At 30.2% G+C, this 23421-nt stretch overlaps 1 protein-coding gene across 1 annotated transcript in view; it reads right to left on the reverse strand.

Moving 5' to 3' along the window:
- Positions 1–697: 697 nt before the first annotated feature.
- Positions 698–23421, reverse strand: part of LOC112737753 (probable aquaporin NIP7-1) — a 32918-nt gene continuing 10194 nt past the window's right edge. Inside the window, exons 2-7 of the mRNA XM_025787820.3 lie at positions 5917–6101; positions 4147–4371; positions 2971–3165; positions 2807–2868; positions 1073–1272; positions 698–979 (exon numbers count right to left, since the gene is read on the reverse strand). Of these exons, the coding sequence (XP_025643605.2) occupies positions 861–979; positions 1073–1272; positions 2807–2868; positions 2971–3165; positions 4147–4371; positions 5917–6101 (986 nt within the window). The 3' untranslated portion in view covers positions 698–860. The remainder of the gene's footprint in view (positions 980–1072; positions 1273–2806; positions 2869–2970; positions 3166–4146; positions 4372–5916; positions 6102–23421) is intronic.

Here is a 23421-nt window from a genome sequence, read left to right on the forward strand (position 1 = left end):
CAATGTTTTTTAATTGGATAAAATATATTTTTTGTCTTTGAAATTTGACAAAAATTTTAAAAATATCTTTAAATTTTATTTTGTTTTAATTTTGTCCAAAATTTTTTTCATTTGCATCAAATATATCCTTAACAGCTAATTTTTCAAAAAATTTAAGACTAATTTAACAACAATTTCAAAAGAACAATCCTCAACACTAACAAATCAAGCATAATTTTCATGTCTTGAAAATGACGTGTTGATCTCCGGTTGATATTGAGAGATGCAAATACAATAATAAGGACCATTTCTCTTCAAATGGAGCTTTCGTTGTCTTGGAAGGAGTTTAAAAGTAGTATTAAGCGAAACTGCCTTTTTAAAACAATTTCTTGTTTATTTTTATTTCTTTCTTTGTTGTTGTTGTTTTTTTTTAAGTCACAACAAAAGGCATAATTTTAATGTATTGTTGTTAAATTGGTCTTAATTTTTTTTAAAATTTAGCCGTCGAAAGTATATTTGATGCAAATTGAAAAATTTTGGAACAAAATTAAAATAAAATAAAATTTAAGAATATTTTTAAAATTTTTGTCAAATTTCAAAAACAAAAAATATACTTTATCCTTTCTAATTTCTAGTAATAACATTATACAATTGTTACATAGTTGAATAAATTGTTTTTTTTTTTTTTATAAAATTTTCATTGAATTCACCATTGAATTTAAAGCTTATATTTCATAAATTGTCTCCGTAAAATTTCATTAAAATTATTTGATATACTTACATACTCGCAAATCAATGTTAACATGTTTCAACGGCAAACTATGACAATAAAATAGTAATTAAAAAAATAAAATAGTAATTAAACATTGTGATCCACATGATCATGTGGTATTCCCTTTTTTTCCTAAGACATATCTTTGTCTGAACCCTTCTACTCTTTCAGATAACAAGCTCCAATTTTTCTCTACCACCAAAATCATGGGTCCATTTCCATTTCTCCCTAGGGACACAAAAACAGGGTTACAATCAACAATTCACCTTCTTTAATTTTCTTTCATTAGCTTGTTTTTTTTTTTTTAATTATTTTACTAACTTGAACAATAGGGTATGGCGTGACCAACATCGGTGTTGCAAGGTTGGTCCTTATTAAGGCGAAGAAAACGAAGGGTTTGAGCTCCTGCTATGGCTCCACCACTTGGTGCTATCATGTATATCCAAATGTCCTTGAATTTCCATGAAACAATTGCTGGTCCTAATGATCTTGCAGGGTTCATTGATCCACCTGACACAGGCCTTCAATTCCACACATACAAAACAGAGCACTCTGTTATTCAAATAAAAACTACTATGTATATAGTGGATGTTATCTAATAAGATAAGATTTAGTATATGTTATTAAAATCAATCATGCTATATATATGCGCACAAAATTTATAAATTTTATGTTAAAATATAAAATACATATTAAAATAAAAAAATAACATATTGAAATGTCAATAAAACTCTTCCAATAAGATTTTGGCGCTGATTATATGGGTTTGAATAAAAAAAAATCTAAAAAAAAAATTTTGGGTCGAAGGCAGGTCAATAAGTTAAAATCCCTAAGTCATTTAAATTGAGACGGTAGTTGTTTAGAGTTGCTCGATATCTTCAGATGAGTGTCTTGAGTCTTAAAATAATTTGGGATCAACTCTTGAACTATCAGGACTAATTTTAATTTTTGTTAATTTTTTAATTATATTTTTTATTATTATATTTTCTTTTCAAATTTTTTGAATAAAAAAATAAAAATAAATTAGACTTTCATAATTTATTTTAGTTTATCATCAAATAAAATATAAAGATATTAATTTTTATATTTCTATTCTTTGTGTCTTATTTTTAGTGTCTTGTCATATCTTGTCCTGTTCTTAAAACCAGACGAAGCTATAGTGACTAATTTTTTATATATGCATAATATTTTTAAATTAAAATTAATTTAATTATTTTAAAAATCTCTATAATTCTAACTAACTTTAAACGGTTTTCTATCGTTTAAAATTTTGTATTTAAATTTACTATAAAATTATAAGTCGATTATCTATATAGATTAATTAATTATTTATAATTAAGTCTCCATATCAAATAATAAATATTTTCTCAATCAAGCTCAGAGTCTTTCGTGCTTAAATTTTTTATTCTATCCCTATACTATAGAAAATTTTTTAAAAAAATATTCAACTTTTCATCTGGGTTTCAGAATAGGGTTTGATACTTTGATTACCATATTTTCAAACCATAGAGATATAGTTAAAAAAAATGTTTGCACTTGGCACAACCTAGTAGCTTGTATTGAAATATTTAACTCACAGGATCAAATTTGATTAAAATAATTTTTAGAGTAAAGTATATTTTTTGTTCCTAATATTTATGATTTTTTTTAAAAATATCCGTAATATTAGTTGTATTTAATTTTGTCCTTAACGTTTTTTATTTGTATCAAAATTACTCTGTAAGTGTTATAATTCCATGTATATTATTAGGGACAAAATTAAAAACCTTTAATAATAATTTTGACACAAAGCGAAAATATTAATTACAAAATTAAATAAATCAAAAACGTTAAAAACAAAATTAAATGTTAGAATTATTTTTGAAAAAGAAATTCACAAACATTAAAAAAAAATTTACTTTACCCTAATTTTTATATAGACCACAGAATTAATCACAAGTCTTTAAATTATATAGACCTAATTGAAATTTGAATAAAATTAAAGGATCTCAAAAATAATTTAACCAAAAATAGGGAGCAAAAAGGAGAATTTGTTAATAATTTGTAGTTAATTACCCTGTGATTAGTACAGCAAGACCAATTGCAATTCCAGCAACAAAGCCAGATAAATGCCCAACCTGCATAAATAGTTTGTCTTAAGTTTCAGCTTATTGTAGATAAATGTAAAATAGTTTAATAATTAAAGAACTTAATCAATAATTTAATTATGTATTCCTTACTGATTCATACTCAGATGTCAAAGCTGCAACAAGGAACATGATGATGAAAGTTGCAATGAGTTCAACCCAGAATGCAGAGTTGCAACCTTGGATTGGCCTTGTGATCATAACCTCTGATTTTATGCCATAAACAAGGCTACCTATAAATGTGGCAAATATAGAACCTACTATCTGTGCTATTATGTAAATTGGAACCTGTTCAGTTCAACAAAATAAACAAAAAAGAATAAATTATGCTAGCTACCTGAATTTTAACGGGGTATATTCTCTTGCTTTTATTTAGGTTATTATAGTTTAAAAATTTATAATCAAATTCTTATATCTTGTATAAAAATTTTCATTGAAGTAATTTTCAAATGAAATTATCATATTGTATAAATGTTTTTGGGTCCAGTTTCTTTAATATAAAATTTGTGATCAAGTCTGTATGTCGGATTGATAAATTACTATTTTATATGAATTTTTCTTAACAACGGAGAAATCTTATATCAATTTTTTTATACAAGATTTTCAAAACTCGAATAGAAAGAGTTAGAAATTTAAAAATTTAAAAGTTCCATCGTAATTTAATCGAAATTGAATTAAATATAATAAAATAATATATTTTTGTATAATATATATTCTTAAAAATAAATTTTTGTATTTTATTATTTATTTTAAACTGATTAATTTTTAAAAGTTCAAATCAATTTGACCGATTTATCAATTTTTTTAAGGTGAAAATTGAAGTGCAGTCGACTTCACATGAAGTTGATAACAGAGAGCTGTTAGATGAAATTTTAGTCAAATCAGTCAAATCATCTAATAGCTCTCAGCTATCAACTTCACATGAATATAATATAATATAAAGTTTAATTTTTGATTTACTACACCTGAGTTTTTACCTTTTTTTAATTAGAATTTTCGATTTTTAACCTAATTTTTTTTAATTTTGGTTGATTGACTCAACCAATTTTTATCCTGAATCAGATCAATTTGATTACTGATTTTTAATTAATCTGAATAATTTGGTTTAGTTCTAAAAACCATGGATATAATATAATATAAGGTTTTTCTCGAAAACTTTTCTTATATATAAAGTCCTAATCACAAATATATAAACTACAAGGATGAAACTAAAAATTGAGTGAAGTTATAAAAATTTGAAAGTGATTGAATGTTTTTAAGGTTTAGTACCTTGTACCATGGAACATGACCAATTGTGGCAAAGGCAATTGTGACAGCTGGGTTGACATGTGCACAAGAAATTGGTCCTATGGAGAAGATGATAACAACCACTGTTAATCCTGCTGTGGCTGCATACTCTAGAAGCCCCACTTCACCACTTTGGAATTTTGTGCTTGCTATTATTCCACTTACACAGAACATCAAAATAAATGTTCCAATCACCTCTGCCATCACCTTTATACATGTAACAAAAACAATTTACACTTCTCATATAACAAAAACATTCAAAACCCAATCACATTGATTTTCATAATACATATAACTATGTAAATATGAAACATGCATAATGGGCTAATTTTTCAATTAATAGTATTGGACTTAGCCATAGTAGGAAATAGTGAATAGCTAAGTCATTCCATTCCTAAATCTCTTTTTCTATCTAACTTCAAAAAAAAAAGCAGCTAGAGTAGCAGTTATATTTTTACATATAATAAAATTTTGTATCCTAAACTATTTCTGTAAATACTTGTCTCATTTTTATTCGTTCTTATAATTTTTTAAATTAAATTTTTTTATCAATTTTATATTATTTATTATGTATATTAGCTTTCATATTATATATATATATATATATATATATATATATATATATATATATATATATATATATATATATATATATATATATATATATATATATATATAAGGACAGGTATCCGGTATGCCTATAATTTGACTCCGTTTTGTCCCAAACAAAAACCCTCTCCACTCAAAATTCACCCTCTTATCCATCTCAATCGAGTAGGGAGAGAATAGATATCCATGCAGGACGGATCTAAAAATTTAATAATGGAGGAGCCGAAAATTAAAATTTTGTATAATTAAATATAATGTCATATATATGATTATGTCATATGATTGTGATTAGTTTTTTAATTAAAAAATTAATGAATACTTGTCAAATAAAAGAATTATCTCTGTCTTTATAATTTTTTTTATAATTTTTTATGATTTTGCATCTAACAAAATATAAAATTATTTATTTTTAAATATTTTGTTAATTAATTTACTTTAGTAAGTATTTATGTGCAGCGAATTAAATTTTTATGTTTTATATCATCGTAAAATATGACATAAAATAATATAAATAAATTTCACTAACAATTTTGTTGTGTGAATTTAAAATATACTAAAGTATTTTTATATAATAATAGGGGTAAAAACTAGTAAAAAAATAATAAAAAAAAAACAACTAAATTGTCAATTAAAAAAAGAACAATATTGTTATAAATAATATTAAAGTATTTTTTATATGATTATAGATGTTAAAATTAATTTCAAAAAAACAAATGTAAAAAGAACTCTAAATCAAATAAAAAAATATAAATAATATAAATGTATATAGAGAAATTTAAACTCTAATACATGATGAATAATAACTCTTTTTATTATTACTACACTATTAAATTTTACTCTATATAATGCATTTATTATAATCTCAAATGAGTTTAAATTTTTTTGGGCCAAGCCACTACTTGCCCCTGGAGTCCGTCCCTGTATCCATGAATATAAAAATGAGTTGCATTGTCATCCTTACTTAAATTCTTCGTTTGTCATATACATCTAAATCTAATTCCAAAATACATCATACAGTATTATGCAATACAACTATGTATGTTGAAATAAAATTGTGCTAAGATTACTTCGGAAGATTTACCACAAAATGATGATGAGATTGCTAACTCTAAATAAACATAGAAAGCTTGAATATTGACTTACCATACGAACAAAATTGAGATCAATTTTGAAGGGAAAGCATTGAAACCAAGAATTGCTACCCAAAAGATATAAATGCTTTGATTTTGCAGCTCTATAACCAATCCCTTTATTATCATCCCCAGAAGAGATTCCACTACTTGATGCATAATTTGAGACATCAGGAGATGCTTGATTCTCATACATGTCTGCCATATTAATTATTATTATGATCAACAAAACTATAGTCCTCCAAAAAAAAAAAAAAAAAAAAAACTACACTACATAATAAAGTCCTTGCTTAATGTGAGTGAAAGCAATAAGAACAGAACATGGTACCTTAGAATAGTTCAGTTTAACTATTGTTGGGAATTTTTTGTTGATCACACTTTTTTGGCTTCTTATAAAGGCATTAACACACGGTTCATGTGTTATGTGGTAGTGAAGTGTTATTAGAATATTAGAAAAGGAGAGCAATTTGTGCTTATTAACTGCTTCAATCTAAGAAAGTTAACCATTACTTTCCTACAAGTGTAACAAAAAATCTTTTTATGATCATAGGTAATTACCCTTTTTCTGTTCATTTGATGACTCTTTAGAATCCAAACTAAAAGCTATATCTCAACCACTTTCTCATCACTATGATATTAGCATTTTGTTTGATATTGGTAATATTAGAGAAATAATAACTCAAAGTTATCTTATTCTTTAATTCAATATCTATAATTTTATATATATAATATTTATTTATTATATCTAATATTATTTAATTATTTAACCTATTATATCGTACTTAATGGAATAAATCAGCGATAGAGACTAAAATTAAAAAAAAAAACCCTTATAAAAATTTTACTGGACCAAAACTAAAAGTAAAATTAAAAATTTATAAAAATAAAAAATTATTATATAAAAACTAAAAACTTATTTAAACAAAATATTTAATATTTAAAAGATTTGGGCTAACTACAAAAGGAAAAAAGAGCTTAAAAGCATTATGGGCCAGAGAGAGAAAGTTTTATACTTTTTGAATTGCACCGTATAATGAAAATAAAAATATTATAAAATTTAAGCTATGTGATTTAAATAAATTAATATGAAATTATACTACTCTTTTAATCAAATTTTTTCTATAAAGATATTTTTTTTACAGAAGAAGCATTTTATTTATAGAATAGCTATACGACACTTATAGATAATAGAAAACTTTTTCTTCTGTTTTTTTTTTTTTTTCAAAGTAAGGTATTGTTGACTTTTAGAAAAAATAAATACTTTATTTTTTTCAATAAAAGTATTTTTTCTAAAAGATGTATCCAAATAGGTTTAAAATTAAATAAACGTACTTTATTTTTTTGAAAAAAAATTTCATTCAAAAAAATTAATATAAACTAACACTTAATATTTTTCTAAAGAGTTTAATTTTAATAACATCACAAACTATTATTCAAGATTAAAAGATAAATGAAAGAGGCAAACAAAAAAGGTGATAAAAGAAATAAGGTAAGAGAAAAGGAGAAAGAGACAACATAAATGATGAGTGAAAGGAGCAGTAGGTGAGGGGAGAAGAGGGTGAAAGAAGGAGAGGGAAGGCCATCGCTAGCTTACTAGCAGGTTGATGGCGATGCTAGCTTTCTAAGTAGCAAAAAAACTTCAAATTAGCACTAGAAAGATGGCTTTAAAGGTACGACAATTACTTGTTCTTCAAAAAGGTATGAGAACTGAACACAGAAGTCTAAATTCAAATAAAATATGCAAAACACTTAGGGTCAGTTTGGATTAGCTTTTGAAAAAAGTACTTATTTTTCTATTTTTTTTAAAAAGATCTTTTTTTTCAATAGACAAAAATTATTTTACATTTGGATAAATTTTTTAAAAAGAGTTTTCAAGTATTAAAGATGTCTTTTACTTCTGCTTTTTTTTAAAGCAAGGTATTATTGACTTTTAGAAAAAAGCAAATACTTTACTTATTTCAGTAAACGTATTTTATCTAAAAATGTATCTAAATAAGTTTAAAATTAAATAAAAGTATTTTATTTTTTTAAAAAATATTTTTTACTCAAAAAACTAATATAAACTAACACTTAATATTTTTGTAAAGAGTTTAATTTTAATATAAACTAACACTTAATATTTTTTTAAAGAGTTTAATTTTAATAACATCACAAAGTGTTATTCAAGATTAAAGGGTAAATGAAAGAGGCGAAGAAAAGGATGGAGAAAGAAATAGAGGTAAAAAAAAAAGGGAAAGTGATGAATGAAAGGAGTAGCTAGTGGGTACCGGGAGGAGGGGGAGGAAGAGGGTGAAAAAAGGAGAGGGAATGCCATCGCTGGAAAAAGCGACAACCTAAATGATGAGTGAAAGGAGTAGCTAGTGGGTGCCGGAAAAAGCGACAACCTAAATGATGAGTGAAAGGAGTAGCTAGTGGGTGCCGGGGGGAGGGGACGGAAGATGGTGGAAAAAGGAGAAGGAATGTCATCGCTGGCTTACTAGGTTGATGGCGATGCTAGTCCTCCAAGTAGCAAAAGAACTTTAAATTAGCGCCAGCGAGATAGCTTCAAAGGTACAACAATTACTTGTTCTTCAAAAAGGTATGAGAATTGAACAGAGAAGTCTAAACTCAAATAAAATATGCAAAATACTTAGGGTCAAATTGGATTAACTTTTGAAAAAAGTACTTATTTTTCTATTTTTTTAAAAAAGGTCTTTTTTTTCAGTAGACAAAAGCTATTTCACATTTGAATAGACTTTTTAAAAAGAGTTTTCAAGTATTAAAGACGTCTTTTGCTTCTACTTTTTTTTTGAAAGCAAGGTATTATTGACTTTTAAAAAAAATAAATACTTTACTTTTTCAATAAAAGTACTTTTTCTAAAAGATGTATTCAAATAGGTTTAAAATTAAATAAAAGTACTTTATTTTTTAAAAAATATTTTTTTCATTCAAAAAAGCTATTATAAACTAACACTTAATATTTTTGTAAAGAATTTAATTTTAATATAAACTAACACTTAATATTTTTGTAAACAGTTTAATTTTAATAACATCACAAGGTATTATTAAAGATTAAAGGGCAAATGAAACAGGCGAAGAAAAAGGTGGTGTAAAAAAATGGAAATAAGAGAAAAGGAGAAAGCGACAACATAAATGACGAGTGAAAGTGTAAGAACCGCAATTAATCGAACCAGATAATTAAGTGGTTATATTGCCCAAATTTGATTCCGAAAAGTCAGAGTGAGAATTTGAGGTTTTAAACATCATTTTTGGACTCAGTGGGTCGTTCCAAGTCAGAAAATGTGCTTTCTGCGAAAAACTGTGAAAAATCACAAACCGACAGTGAACCGGTTGAACCGGTTCAAGTATGCTCGGTGCTGCGCAAGAAAAAGTTGAAACAGTCAAAAACCTTAGAAAGACATTAGAAACAGAAAATCAGGCGTTAATTTTAAAGGTTTGGCCCGAAGTTGGGCCAAACGGACTAAAAACGCTAACGGGTTGAACCGGGTCCAAGTTTGGCCCAAGTCCAACATATATAAAGGTTCATTTAATGAACCCTAGCCTCCATAAATACACACACTTCAGATTTGAGAGAGGGAAGGAGAGGAAGAAGAAACCCTAATCACCTCAATCTTTCCAAGCTCATATCTTGAGCTATATAGCTCCGATTTGCGTGCCATCAGTGGCTATGCGTTCTTTGCGAAGAGTTCTACAAAGCTAATTCAAGAAATTCTAGAGGTAAACTCGAAATTCTTCCAGTTCTTCTCTTCAAAATTTTGGGTACCTAGGGCTTGGGGCTAAGTGAGTTCTTGTGATTCTTGGTGTTTAGGTTCACTCTAATCCTTGCTTAACTTTGGGTTTTGCCATCCAAATCTATTGAAAAAGGTAAGTGGCTTTGATCTCTTGTGAACTTTTGATTTATGTTGAGCCCTAGGTTAATTTTGTGGTGATTTATATGTATATAGCTTGATTATTGTGAGTTTGGAGCTTGTTGGTGCTTGTTGGAGTTACCTTGGTGGTTGCATTTTGGTTGAAAGCTCATTTGGTTCATATTGGAGATCGATCAAGGTATGGTTTCGATTTTCTCTATGTAGTATATAATATTCATGGACACTTAGGCTAGTGACCCATAGGATAGGATTGGATTTGAATGGTTGATGAGTTGTTGGATTTAATTGTATGATGATGATTGATGAAATGATAAATTTTGAGTTGATAATGATGATTAATGGTAATATATTGAGGATGCATGATTTGTGAAGTTGAGTAGTGGATTATGTTGATAAATGTGATATTGGTGTTGATTTATTGATAATATAGTTGGAAATTTGTTAATGAAGTTGGATATATGAGACATATTGATATTGATGTTGTGGATAAGGAAAAATGTGGTATGTTTGGTGTAATATACCACAGAGTGTTGAATTTGAGGAGAATTGGAGTTTTGGAGTGGTTTGGGTTGGTTTGGTTGTATTTTATGAAGGAATTGTGAAAGTTGTAATTTTGGATAAAAGTAAAATTTTGATGAACTTTGCTTGATCATAACTTTTGCCTCGGTTTTCAAAATTTGTTGAAAATGGTTTGAAATTAAAGATTTTTGAAAACCCTTTAAATCAATATAAAGTTTGTAAAATTTGGAATTTTGTGGAGGGAGTTATAATCAATAAAAAATTTGTGTTAAAAATTGGAAATTTAGCAAAGTTACAGAATTCTGAGCTTTCTGATATGTGCGCACGCACATTCTGCGAAAATTTTGATCTGTGCGTCTGCACAGGCAGAGGAAGGCGCTATGCTCACAGTGCTGGCATAGCTTGTGCGCGCGCACACCAAAGGGAGAATTGCGACCTGTGTGTACGCATAGATCTGTGCGTACGCACACGTCGGGGAGGCCAGTCTGTTGAAGGCGCTCGCACAAGTTGTGCAAGTAGACAGACCCTTTTATGTTTTGACACCTGTGTGTACGCACACCCCTGTGCGTACGCACACTTCTAAAATTTCTTAGGCGTGCACACGCACACCTCTGTGCGGACACACATGCCCTGTTTCTCAACTTTTACTTTGTTTTCAACTATTTCACCTTCCCGATGAGGTTGTAAGCTTCTATAACACTATTTTAGGAATTTTGGGCCTAGTCTTGAGTATTAGAACATGGGACATAACTTAAGGGTTCTAGTACATTATTTTATGATAGATTAGAAAACGGAGGCCTAGGTTTCTGGTGTGCTGAGAATGGTTTGACGCTAGGCGAAGGATGATTGGTACATGAGATGAGAAATGATGAACTTGATATTTGGAAACTGAGTCATGAATGGACAGTGGTTGAGATGAGTCGAGGACTCGGATTGAGATGATGGATCTATGTATACAGAAAATGTTTACTAAAATCACTGATATGTTATTTTTACTGTGATTATGAGACGCTATGTGCCCGGCGGGGACGGTGGTTAATCCCGCATGTCGAGATAGCAGCGGCGGCGTAAGGACGGTGGTTAATCCCACTTGCACTTAGATGTGAGGACGGAGTCAAGAGATCCCGCTCGCATCCCTTCGGGTCTATAGGGCGTGCAGGCGCCGGTACCTAGACAGTGAATCGAGCATTATATCTCGGAGGTTCCCATATGAGAAAATTCGAAGGGCGACATCTCCATGGAGATGTGTCGGGTTGGTAGTTGAACCGACAATGTGATATCACAGCCAGTAGGGCAGGCATTCATCATATGCATTTTCTATCTATTTGTATGCTTTGATTACTTGTAATGGGTTGTCTAATTGAATAACATGCTTACCTGCTATTTGACTTAATTGCCATATATGCTTCTACTTGTGTTTTACTTGTATTGTATATACTTGCGTTTTCACTGGGATTGAGGAGGTTCGGAAGGCGGTGGCGATGGGATCGCATGGAGGATCAGGTGGTGAAGGCTGTGGGACAACGGTGTTTAAATAGAGTAGAAATCCCCTAAGATAGTTTACCCTGTTATGGTACTATGGTTAAGTTGTGTTAAGGAATTACATATTATACTGTTTTGGTTTAGTATGCTTTAAGCTTGCATTCTTGTGATGGATATGGAGTCTAGGATTGCCTTTGGTATTCTGGAGTCTTATATCCTACATCACTGGGCACTGTTACCATACTGAGAACCTCCAATTCTCATACCATATTTTGTTGTGTTTTTCAGATGCAGGTTGCAACCCACCTCGGTGAGTTGTCTGGTTGGTGACAGAAGCGGAAGATTCAGATACTTCTTTTGTGTCTTTGATGTATTTTGAATATGTCTCTCACTTTTGTACTTTGTTTCACCTAGTTGCGTGTATTTGAGAGAACAAAACTTGTATAAGTTGTTTTTACTGTCTGGGTTCATACTTGGTCTGTATATGGTTAGTTGGCTTAAACTCCATGAGTCGTGGCTAGCGTCTTATGATACTATACTATTATACTATCATGTTTGGTTATTCCATATTTGTTTCTTATGCTTCCAGTTAGTAGCTTTGTTAGTACGTTTTGCGCTTTGAAATCCTAATTTTGATCTATATTCTTCATCGAGCTTCTAGATTATACTATTCTTTTTATATATCTTATATGTATGAGCTTAGAACTGTCTTAATCTTTGATTAACCTTAGCTTTACGACGCGAGGTAAGGCTTAGGCTAATTAGGGTATTACAGAAAGGAGTATTGGGTTGGGGGAGAAGAGGGTGAAAAAAAGAGAGAGAAGGTCATCGCTGACTTACTAGGTTGATGGCGATGCTAGCCCTCCAAGTAGCAAAAGAACTTCAAATTAGCGCCAATCACTTGTTCTTCAAAAAGGTGTGAGAATTGAATAGAGAAGTTTAAACTCAAAATAAAATATGCAAAACACTTAGGGTCAGTTTGGATTAGTTTTTAAAATAGTACTTATTTTTTTTATTTTTTTAAAGATTTTTTTCAATAAGTAAAAACTATTTTACATTTGGATAGACTTTTTAAAAAGAATTTTCAAGTATAAAAAACATATTTTGTTTCTACTTTTTTTTAAAAGTAAAGTATTGTTGATTTTTAGAAAAAGCAAATACTTTCCTTTTTTAATAAAAGTACTTTTTCTAAAAGAGGTATCTAAATAGGTTTAAAACTAAATAAAAGTACTTTATTTTTTAAAAAAAATATTTTTTTTACTTAAAAAAGCTAATATAAACTAACACTTAATATTTTTCTAAAGAGTTTAATTTTAATACGCCGAGAATATAAAACATTTTGCATATTTATAACTAGTTATATTTGTATTTTATAAGACTATTAACCTGGTCAATATAAAAAAGTTATTTTTTGACGTGAGATTATATAGTTAGATGTATATATAAAATTATTTTACACTAAAAATACAATAAAATTAATCTTCTTAATTTACTAAATATAAAGTAAAATATTTATATTTTAACAAAAAAATACAAATACCTCTCTTTTTTTTTGGTATACAACCGGGGTTTGGGCCCAACAAACAAACTAATCACTTATTAAAATAGGAGTTACAACTCCCTTGACATCCTCTTACAACAAAGGGATCAACTTCTTAGGCAGAGAATTTACAAATTCAACTTCTTAGCTTCTTCTCTTTTAACACTCTCTTTTGCCAGCCAATCTGAACACTTATTGACTTCTCTATTCACATATCTGAACCTTAGTTTCCATGGCCTTTTTTTGTACATCTCAATAATGTTTATCATGGAATTAAATTGTGTGCTTCTCTCTTGCTTTCACAGATACATTAAAAAACTTTCAAAGAATCCATTTCAATTATCATTCTTCTCATCCCAATTTTCAAGCCGTTCTAATGCCATGAATCACGCCCCATAATTTCGCCTGAAACACACTGCAACTTCCCACATTTGCCCGAAGCCTCCAACCCATTCTCCTGTGTTGGTTCGAATCAATCCGCCGCACCCAGCCTTACTTTTCATCTCCTAAACCAATCCGCCTATATTAAGCTTTACCCACCCTTGTGGTGGAGCTTCCCACATTGTTCTACGGCTAGTTCTTCTCAAGGTAGGCTTAATAATACCTTGTTTTTCAAACGCTTTTCTGTTTCTGTGAAATATTCTGATAATTTCAGCTGTATTTGGGTGTATGATAAATGGAGGAGAAAATAGTTCCTCGTTCCTCCAATTCTAGATCATCCAACATGTAATAAAAAAAACATTGATCCAATTGAAATCTGATGACCTTCTTATGTTGTTCTGCAGATTAAATTCAGTCCATTGCTGAAGTTGTAGGTTGAATAAGACATTAATCACACTAGGACTGAGGAGCTGGATCCAAATGGCTTTTGCTCTTGGGCAGTCCCGCAGGACATGGATAATAATTTTCTCAGAATTTGAGCAGTTGATACAATTTGGGTTTGTTCCTAGAATTTTGGCTTTCTTTTTTGCAGTTAAAATTCTACTATGAGCAACTCTCTAAATAAACATTCGAATTCTTTCTGGTCCTTTTCAATACCATATTTTTTTCCATTTAGCCTCTCTTGTTGCATTTACCTGCTCTAAATTTTTATAAGTTGAGGCAACTGAAAAGACCCCATTAGATGTGTGTCTCCATTCAATGCTATCCTCTTCCAAATCATCTTTTGGTGTTGGCAGGACCCTAATTTTTTGAATTGTTGTTTCAGGAAGAAACTTTCTAAGTAAGGGAGTGTTCTACTCTCCCCCCTCATTCACAAAGTCTTTGACCATCCTGTTGTTCAGATTTTGTGGAATCTGACAAGTAGCCTGTTTCTCAAGGGACCTTCTCCTTTAACCCATACATCATCCCAGAAGTCAGTCTTTCGTCCATCCCTTATCACCCGTTCTAAACTCCCTCTCATGATTTGTCATAGTTTTGAGAGTTCCCTCCATAGAGGTGAGTCACTCTTTTTGCTATTCAGGCTTATATTACCCATGTCTTTTCTTCTATATTTGCTTAGTAAAAGCTGTGACCATAAGAAATTGGGTTCTGTAATTAATTGCCAAATAATCTTCAACAAGAATGATGTGTTAACTATTTCCAGTTTCTTGAAACCAAGTCCTCCTTGCTGTTTAGGCAAACATAGTGTCTTCCAACTCACATGATGCATTCTTCTCTGGTCCTGAGCTTCCCCCCAAATAAATCTCCTTTGTGCCGTTTTAATTTTAAGGCAGATTCTTTTGGGAACTCTGTCATGCTGCATCTCAAAGTTAGCAATGGGGCCAAACACAGATTTTGCTAGCGTGATCCTTTTGGCTAGGGATAGGCATTGCGCCTTCCATCCTTTTAACTTCGATTGAAATCTCTCTATGACATTTTTAAATTTTTTCTTACTGGCTCTATTGTTATTGATCAAAGCCCCCAAATACCTCCCCAAACATGGCTTTTTTTTATAATTGCATATATTTTTTTATCTGGTTTTTGATGTTCTATTTTACATTATTAGAGAAAACTACCGTTGTTTTGGTGGGACTGATTTTTAATCCTGAAACATTGCAGAATTCTTTCATAGTCACCATCACATTTTCAATTTGATCCACTGTGACTTCAGTAAAGATAAGGAGGTCGTCAGCGAACAAAAGGTGGGATATGGCCGGTCCCTAATTCTTGATTCTCAAAGGTAACCATCTTTCTTCTTCCACTCTATCTTCAATAAGTTGCGATAGTTTATCCATAGCTATAACAAAAACATAAGGGGATATTGAATCCCCTTATCTTAGGCCCCTCATAGGGTTGACACTTTGAGTCCTACTTCCATTCCAAATAACATCATAGGAGACTGATGACACACACGCCATAACTATATCTGTAAATTGATCTAGTAGCCCAAACTCCTTTAAACAATCCTCCAAGAATCCTCACCTAAGTCTATTATAGGCTTTTTCAAAGTCAAATTTTATGGCCTTGAACCCCTTTTTTTCCCTTCCTCATTCTCATTGAGTGGATAAGTTCCTTTACAAGATATTATCTTGAATCCTTCTCTCCGGCACAAAACTGGATTAGAATGGTGCAATTCGCTCTTCAAGAGTCAGTTTTAATCTTTTCACTAAAATCTTCGAAATGCATTTATAACTCACATTACATAGAGCAATAGGCCTAAACTAGGATATAAATTATGGAACTTGAACCTTAGGGATCAATGCAATTAGAGTTTGGTTCAAAATATTTATCTAATCTGAATTCCTCCAAATCTGCCAAACCATCTTCTTCACACTATCATGAATCTCTTCCCAGTATTTTTTATAGAACAAGGCTGGGTAACCATCATTGTCCGGTGCCTTCAAAGAACCTATGCTAAAGATAACCTTCTTTATTTCCGTAGAAGTAGGTGTATTATACATGCTCTGTTTTAATTTATCTTCAAGCTTTGGATACGATTTGTTAGTGTATACGTGGTGATGTGCTGCTGGATCATCATTGTATAGGTCTTTAAAAAAATTGATGGTATGAATGATGAGATCTTCATTCTCTAGCCAGTTTCCATGACTATCCTACAATTTGAGAATCTTGTTTCTACGCCTTCTGATGATGGTGCGAGTATGATAGTACTTTGTGTTTCAGTCGCCTTCAACTATCCACTGCTCTCTTGACTTTTGGAGCCACATCACTTCTTCTTTGTCCAGGATCTCCTCTAATTTTTTCTGTAGCTCTTTCTTCAATCTGTCCAGAAAAAGGTTTTTACGATAGCTGGTAGCACGTATTCCTCCAATTCTATTCATAAGTCTTTTCTTCAGTTTTCTAACATGCCCAAAAGTTTTTCTGTTCCATTTTTTTAGCTTATTAGTGAAATTTCTCAAGGGTGGTGGCAAGGTTAGTTGCCTTTCCCAGTTTTGTTTTACAAAATTCTTAAATTCTGGGTGAAGGTTCCACATGGCTTCAAAATGGAATGGGCGTTCTCTTCTGTTATCTTCTCTTGGTTGAGTGTTAACCAAGATGGGGTGGTGGTCAGAGTTGATGCGCAGCAAAATGTCAACTCTAGTCTCTGAAAATCTTATTCTCCAATTCGCATTCACTAGTGCTTTGTCTAACCTCTTGAAAACCCTCTCATGACCTTTCCATTGTGGTCCCCTCCAGGTGAACTTTGTGCCCACAAAACTCAAATCAATAAGAGAACAATCATTAATCCAGTTCTTAAACTTCTGGCAAGCATTCGAGTCACTCTTGCTGCCCTCTTCTTCTCACTCACACAAGCAATTTCATTGAAGTCTCCCGTCAACATCCAATCTCCACTCATACCTTTTGCAATGCCCTTTAAATCAGTCCACAAGCTTCTCCTTCCTCTTTCTTGGGGACTAGCATAAACTATAGTAAAAAACCACCCGTTTAAACGTCCCTGCTTTATTTCTGTATGTACAAATTGCTCCTTTGATTGAATTATATTTTTGCTCAGATTTGGGTCTCTCCAAAGAGGCTAAATTCCTCCACTAAATTCTCTAGCTTTTTCTATGTGAAAATAAGAAAAACCCAATCTCTGAACTACCCTTTGGGCTTGGTCTCCACTGCATCTAGTTTCTAGAAGAGCTACTAGGTTTGGATAATAAATCCTAGATAATTCCTTTAGAGTGCGATAGAATGCCTAGCTAGCCGCACTCCTACAGTTTCATGTCATAATAATCATGATCAAACAAGGTTGTTTAAGAAAAACGTACCTCTTCTTAAGCTAAGTTGGCAACTTCACTTCGGGAGTTTCCTGTATTGACCTCTATCTCCATGCTGCTGCTTTCTTCACTTTCTTTATTTTTTTTGCTTTTGCCCTTGTCTCTCTAGGAGTTCTCTTCCTCTTTCATATTGCAATACTGCTTTCAACATTATGTCACTATCAATAGAGTTCATATCAAGAGGTTTACGATTAAGTAGTTCATTCATCTCTGCTTCCATTAAAATTATTTCAGGGACATAAGTGTCTGACATATTAATATCCTGTGGTATTTCTAGGGTGGGCTGTGTGTTGTCTTGGTGTATTGGGTTATTCTGGTTGAGACATGGGCTGGCATGTAGGTTACAGGTTATATTGCTAGGATCATTTTTGTTTGGGTTCTGGCTATTTGTATTGGGCAGGGATGAGGCTGCATGTTTATTTTGGTTATTTGGCTGTGTTAGGTTTTCAGAAGAAATAACTATTATGGGGGCTCAGGTGTGATTTTTGGACCTTGAGTATTACTAGTCACATTTTGGGATTTTGGGTTTTGCTATTTTGGGCTTGAACTTTTCTTTTGGGTGAGTTTGTTTTCCTTCTGATTATGCAGTAGGGTATTTCGCTGAGGTTGTGCTTATTTTGTTTTTGTCATTTTCTGCTTTCATTTGTGCCTCCTCATTGGGATTCGAATCTTCTTCTCCCAATATTGCAAACCTCGTACCCTTTGTCCCCTTTTGCAATTTCTTTCCACTACTCCCATCCGCCCCACTACTTGTACCAGCTGTGCTTTTTCCTGATTTTCTTCCCCATACAAGTCTTTGCACTATCATCCATGGGCCATATGGTTCTCCTTCTACTGAATTTACTTGTTTATCCTTCTCCATTTTCTGTTTCTCCAGATTGCCCTTTCTTTCTTTTGTTTCATTGCTTATTTTCACTGTTTTTCCAGCTTCAACCCTTGTGGTCACCGGTTGGTTCTGTGTCGGCTGTTGTTCTATTTGCTTCCTTGGGCACATCTCTCTCTCTCATGACCAAAGAGCCCACATGAGAAACAGATATTACGGAGGCCCTCGTATTCAACATAATAGCGAGTTCCATTGATTGAGTATTGTGAAATGAGGGATTCATCCAGGTTCAACTCTACACATAATCTAGCAAATTTGCCTCTGCATTTGTCAGCTGTGTGGGAGTCAATTCTAAGTGTGCTCCCAATTATGTTACCAATTTTGTTCAACATACTTTCATTATAATATTCAATAGCCAGTTCTGGGAGTCTAATCCATGCTGCTATTTTGTCAATAGTAGCTTCAAATGGATTAAAATCTGGTTTTCAAAAGCTTATGACTAGGTAATGATCCATAATCTTCCAAGGTCCTTCAGTCAAGACAAAATCAAGATCTTCTTGGGAGAAGAACTTCACTATGAAGTATTCATTTTCCAAGTCAATAACTTCCAAGATTCCTTTCTTTCCCCACATGGCTTCCAATCTTCTTGTAAGAGCTAGAAGAGAGATTTTTCTTCCCAACAGTTTAACAATCAAGGTTTCCCACCAAGGTCTTCTAATGCTTTTCATCGCTGCCTCATTAAGGACGAAATTAACAATCCCTCCAACCTTTTCAACCTTAATCTCTGATTCTTCAGGATCATCTTCTGCTCTGTTTGTATCTTCGTCTAATGAAGAAGAAAAACTATCATCCTCCTCCATGACAATGGGATTCTTTCCTCCTTTAACTACTGACACAAAAGACTTTTTCTGTTGAACCTCGTTGTCTTGGTCTGCAAGGTCTTCTACCATCCGTACCTCTTCTCTAGGGACTAAGGACATGTCCCCTGAGATACCTTCGCCTGCCTTCTTTACTTTCTTCACACTTCTTTGTGTATGATCTTGCTCTTGCCTTGAAGAATACCCTAGATCTTGAGCTCGTGAATGTCTATCTTTTACATATCCACCTCTCATGGTGGTGGATGGAGCTTGTTGGTAGAGCAGTACGGAAAGAAAAAGAGTTTTCTAAAGAAAAAGGCTTCTCTTATTAGTAATTTAATTTATTTAAAAATACAAATACCTCTCTAATAAATTTTATCTAAACCTTCGTTTGGCTAGTAAAAAAAATTGTATATGATCCAATAAGTGCAAATGGGTCATGATTAGCCGAGTCAGCCCACCTAACTCAACAAAAAAAAAGCAAGTTAAAATAGAAATTTGAGCTCTCTAAAATAGAAATTCACCAAATTCGTATTGCTTAACTCGTAATGTTTGATGAGCCGAATTAGTTCAATGGATTAGTAATTTCTTAAAAGTATAAACGCCGAAATTGATTTTCTCTTTGTTTTTTTTATAATTTGAACCTCTAAATGCCAAATTGGCATAGAATACTATTAAATTTAAAAAAATAATAACAATTATTGGATGATGATCAGATATTATTATTTTAGATTTAAAAATCTAATTATATGTTTGATTAGTTTGTTTATTATGCAGAAGATTATTAAAATCAAAATAGACCCAATAACAAATTAACAAAGCCTTAAAGTGATTCAGATCCATAAATATTCATTTAAATTAATCATGCTTCAAAGGAATAGTTGATGACCACTAACCATAATAACACATTTTTATTTGAACTAAAGCAATTGTAACCAAATTAATTCTCCCTCTTCTCTTTTTTCCACCCATGTAATTACTTCAAGAACAAGCAAGAAAAAGGAAGCTCTAATTAGGCTCAAACAAAAAAAAAGTAATTACCAAAATTAAAAAATAAAAGAGAAAGAAAAAGAAAGTCAGAAGTTAGGACAACAAAAAAACAATGATCAAATCCAAGGTGATTCAAAAAATAATTTTCTTTTTTATGCTTCATTAAGTAGCTTGTTAAAGATGCAATTCTCCCTCAAGCATCAAACTGAAAAATTAAAGAAATTAGAAGTTATGAAACTCTGTTACAAATTAAGAGTTAAGAATCAAATTTGGAGCCAAAGTATTAATGAATAGCTCAGATCCTTGAAAAAATTTTAAAAAGAAAGAGAAGAAGTTAGGTAAAAATGCATGTAAACTTTATTCATTGCTACTGTGTTATCTCTCTTCTCCGCTATTATTGTGTTTGGGGAAGAAGTCAACTGTTCAAACTAAGTTTTATACTTTGAAAATTTTACTCCTCTATTAAAAGGATAAACGGTAAGAGATTGATTTAAGGAGCGAGCACATAAGGTTAGGTCTTCATAGCTTTCAAGCTAACCCTTCTTCTCCTTCATGAGTTTACATTAAAGTTTCTGTTCATCAGTGTTCATCTTTCTTTGTTTCATTTCAATGAAAAAAGGCTATAAATAAGGAATCAGTAAAAGCCATTAAAGGCAAAGAGAGTTATAAGAAAAATTCAAAAAATTATGTTAAAACTCTTTTATATGTTATCCTGTTTTGTACACATGATCTTGAGGGAATTCTCTTATTAAGTTGGGTGAGTACTTATTGGTTATATCATGATCCTAAGAGGATTCCCTTGCTAAGTTGAGTGAGAATTTAGTGGTTGAAAGTCTAGGGAGTGAATCTAATCAAATCTAGTTTGGGTAGAAGTTAAGTTTATCCCAAATAGGATTGGGTTGAATCCTAGAAAAATTAGTGTTTGTAATTTTTGTGAAAGATATTAAAAATTCATCTATTATTGTGGAGAAGATTATATGTAGTTCACAGTGCATAAAGTGGCTGAATCAGAATACATAATTGCAGGGACAGATTCATGTTCAAGAAAGTGGGGGCAAGTACCCCAGTAGAATTTAAAAATCTTTTAATTAATATAATAATAAAATTTATTTACCCCCATTATATAGTTCAATTTGACCCATTATAATTGAACTTTACTCATCATCAACTTTAATTATGTAAAAACAAATGGTAATATAATTCAGGATTCAAATGAATTTGTTATAATAACCTTTAAAAAGAAGGAGTGAAATAATTATAAATTTATTATTTTATAATTGTAACTAATAAATAAACCTAAAATTTAAAAAAATATGTTTATATACTTAGTGAATATTATTATTGTGTCGTCTATATATATTATATATATTTGATTATTTGTTCAAAACAGAGATAACTACTAATTTGATATTCAAAAAATTTAGACAAAATAATCATTGAATGATTTGAAAATATTATATTTATTAAAAGTGACAAAAAAAAGTTCGTATTTAATAAATGAAGTCATCCATTTTATCTAAATTATTTTGTCAACATTTAAATAAATATTTAGAAGATGCACAAAAATAGTTAGAGCAAAATTTGATCTCTAGATTTTTCTTTTTTATTTTTCAAAAAAATTTAATCATTCACAATTAAAAATTTTTTAAAAAATTCAGTTGACATAAAATTATAAATTTTTGAAAATGAAAAGATCTTATTTTTTAATATTACTTATAAAAAATTCATCAAAATATGATATCTAAAGTCTTTTTTAGAATATATATTTAATATATTTCTAGTTCTTCGGGACTTATTATTTGTTGTTAACATCTTTTAGAGTTATTTTTTATTAGAGATGTAAACTTTTCAATACTATTATGATTGTTTATTCATTTAAAATAATATATTTTAAAATATTATTCTCTCTTCTATAAATTACCGCTAAATTAGCATCTTAATTTTAAAACAATAAAAATATTTGATAATCAATAGAATTCAGCTCAATATTTTATTAGATTTGATTATAAATATATAAAATTATTCTATTAAATTAATTTTAAATTAAATAAATTATCTTATTAAACTAATTTTAATATTAAATTAAAAATAACTAATAAAAATATTAATCTTATATTATTGATTATTAAATAAAAAATAGTTAAATAATAATAATAATAATAATAATAATAATAATAATAATAAAAATAACAAAATCAAAATAATACTGTCTATTCATTGGTGTTTTTTTTAAGTTAACTTTAGTGTTTTTTTTTTTTGACAACATTAGTTAAAAAACCCTTTTATATATGAATATTATAAAGAATCGATTTCGTAATCGTATAAGAGATGAATTTTTAAATGACTATTAACGATATATATAAAAAAAGAGATATTTAATTGTATTGACAATGAAATTTTAGATTTAATTGTATTTAATCTTTTTAAAATATAAAATCTAAAAAATAAAATTTTAATTTATATATTATTATTTAAATTATTATTTTAGTATTTTAATTTGTTGGTTAGATAATTTAAAGACTAATTATATTTTATAATAACAAAGTATAATTATATTATGTATATTTTGTCCTCACTCACAAAATTTTCTGAATCCGTTACTAATAGCAGTGGGATTTTTTCTTTTTTATTCTTTTTCTGTTTTCTTTTAATACGAGACAACATAAAAATATTTTCTGCATTACTTACATCACAGAAGTCACAGTTGTTCAAAAACAAAAAATTATTCTATTCTAAAATATATCGTAAAAAGACAATAAAATTATTTTTTAAATTTTAACTTGACAGACTTAACAACAATTAAATTCCAATTCAGTTAAAAACAAATAACCAAAAAAATTAAAAAATAGTGATTTTAAATTTAACCTTCCTTCTCTAAACTATTCACAGACCTTTAAATACAACAAACAAATTTAAAAGATATACAAACACAAACACCATTACAAACAAAAGATTACAAGCACGTTTTTTCTCGTTATTGTTCACTCTCACATGCCACCACCATTAACCCACTTTCTCTCCTTTCAAAATGACCTTATCATGTCATCATTCCTTCATTTCTATTTTTTCGAAACATCTGTAAATCCATTCTATTTTGATTTTTGTTCTTGGATTAGATTTTTTATTTTCACTTGTTTAAACTAAAAAAATAGACAGTGGGGAATTAAAAGTAGAAAATTTTAATTTTAATTTTAATTTAAAAAATATATTTTTTTGACAAGTCAACCTACTTTTTCACA

Source organism: Arachis hypogaea, chromosome 2 (assembly GCF_003086295.3).
Source record: "Arachis hypogaea cultivar Tifrunner chromosome 2, arahy.Tifrunner.gnm2.J5K5, whole genome shotgun sequence".
NCBI classification, from domain to species: domain Eukaryota; kingdom Viridiplantae; phylum Streptophyta; class Magnoliopsida; order Fabales; family Fabaceae; genus Arachis; species Arachis hypogaea.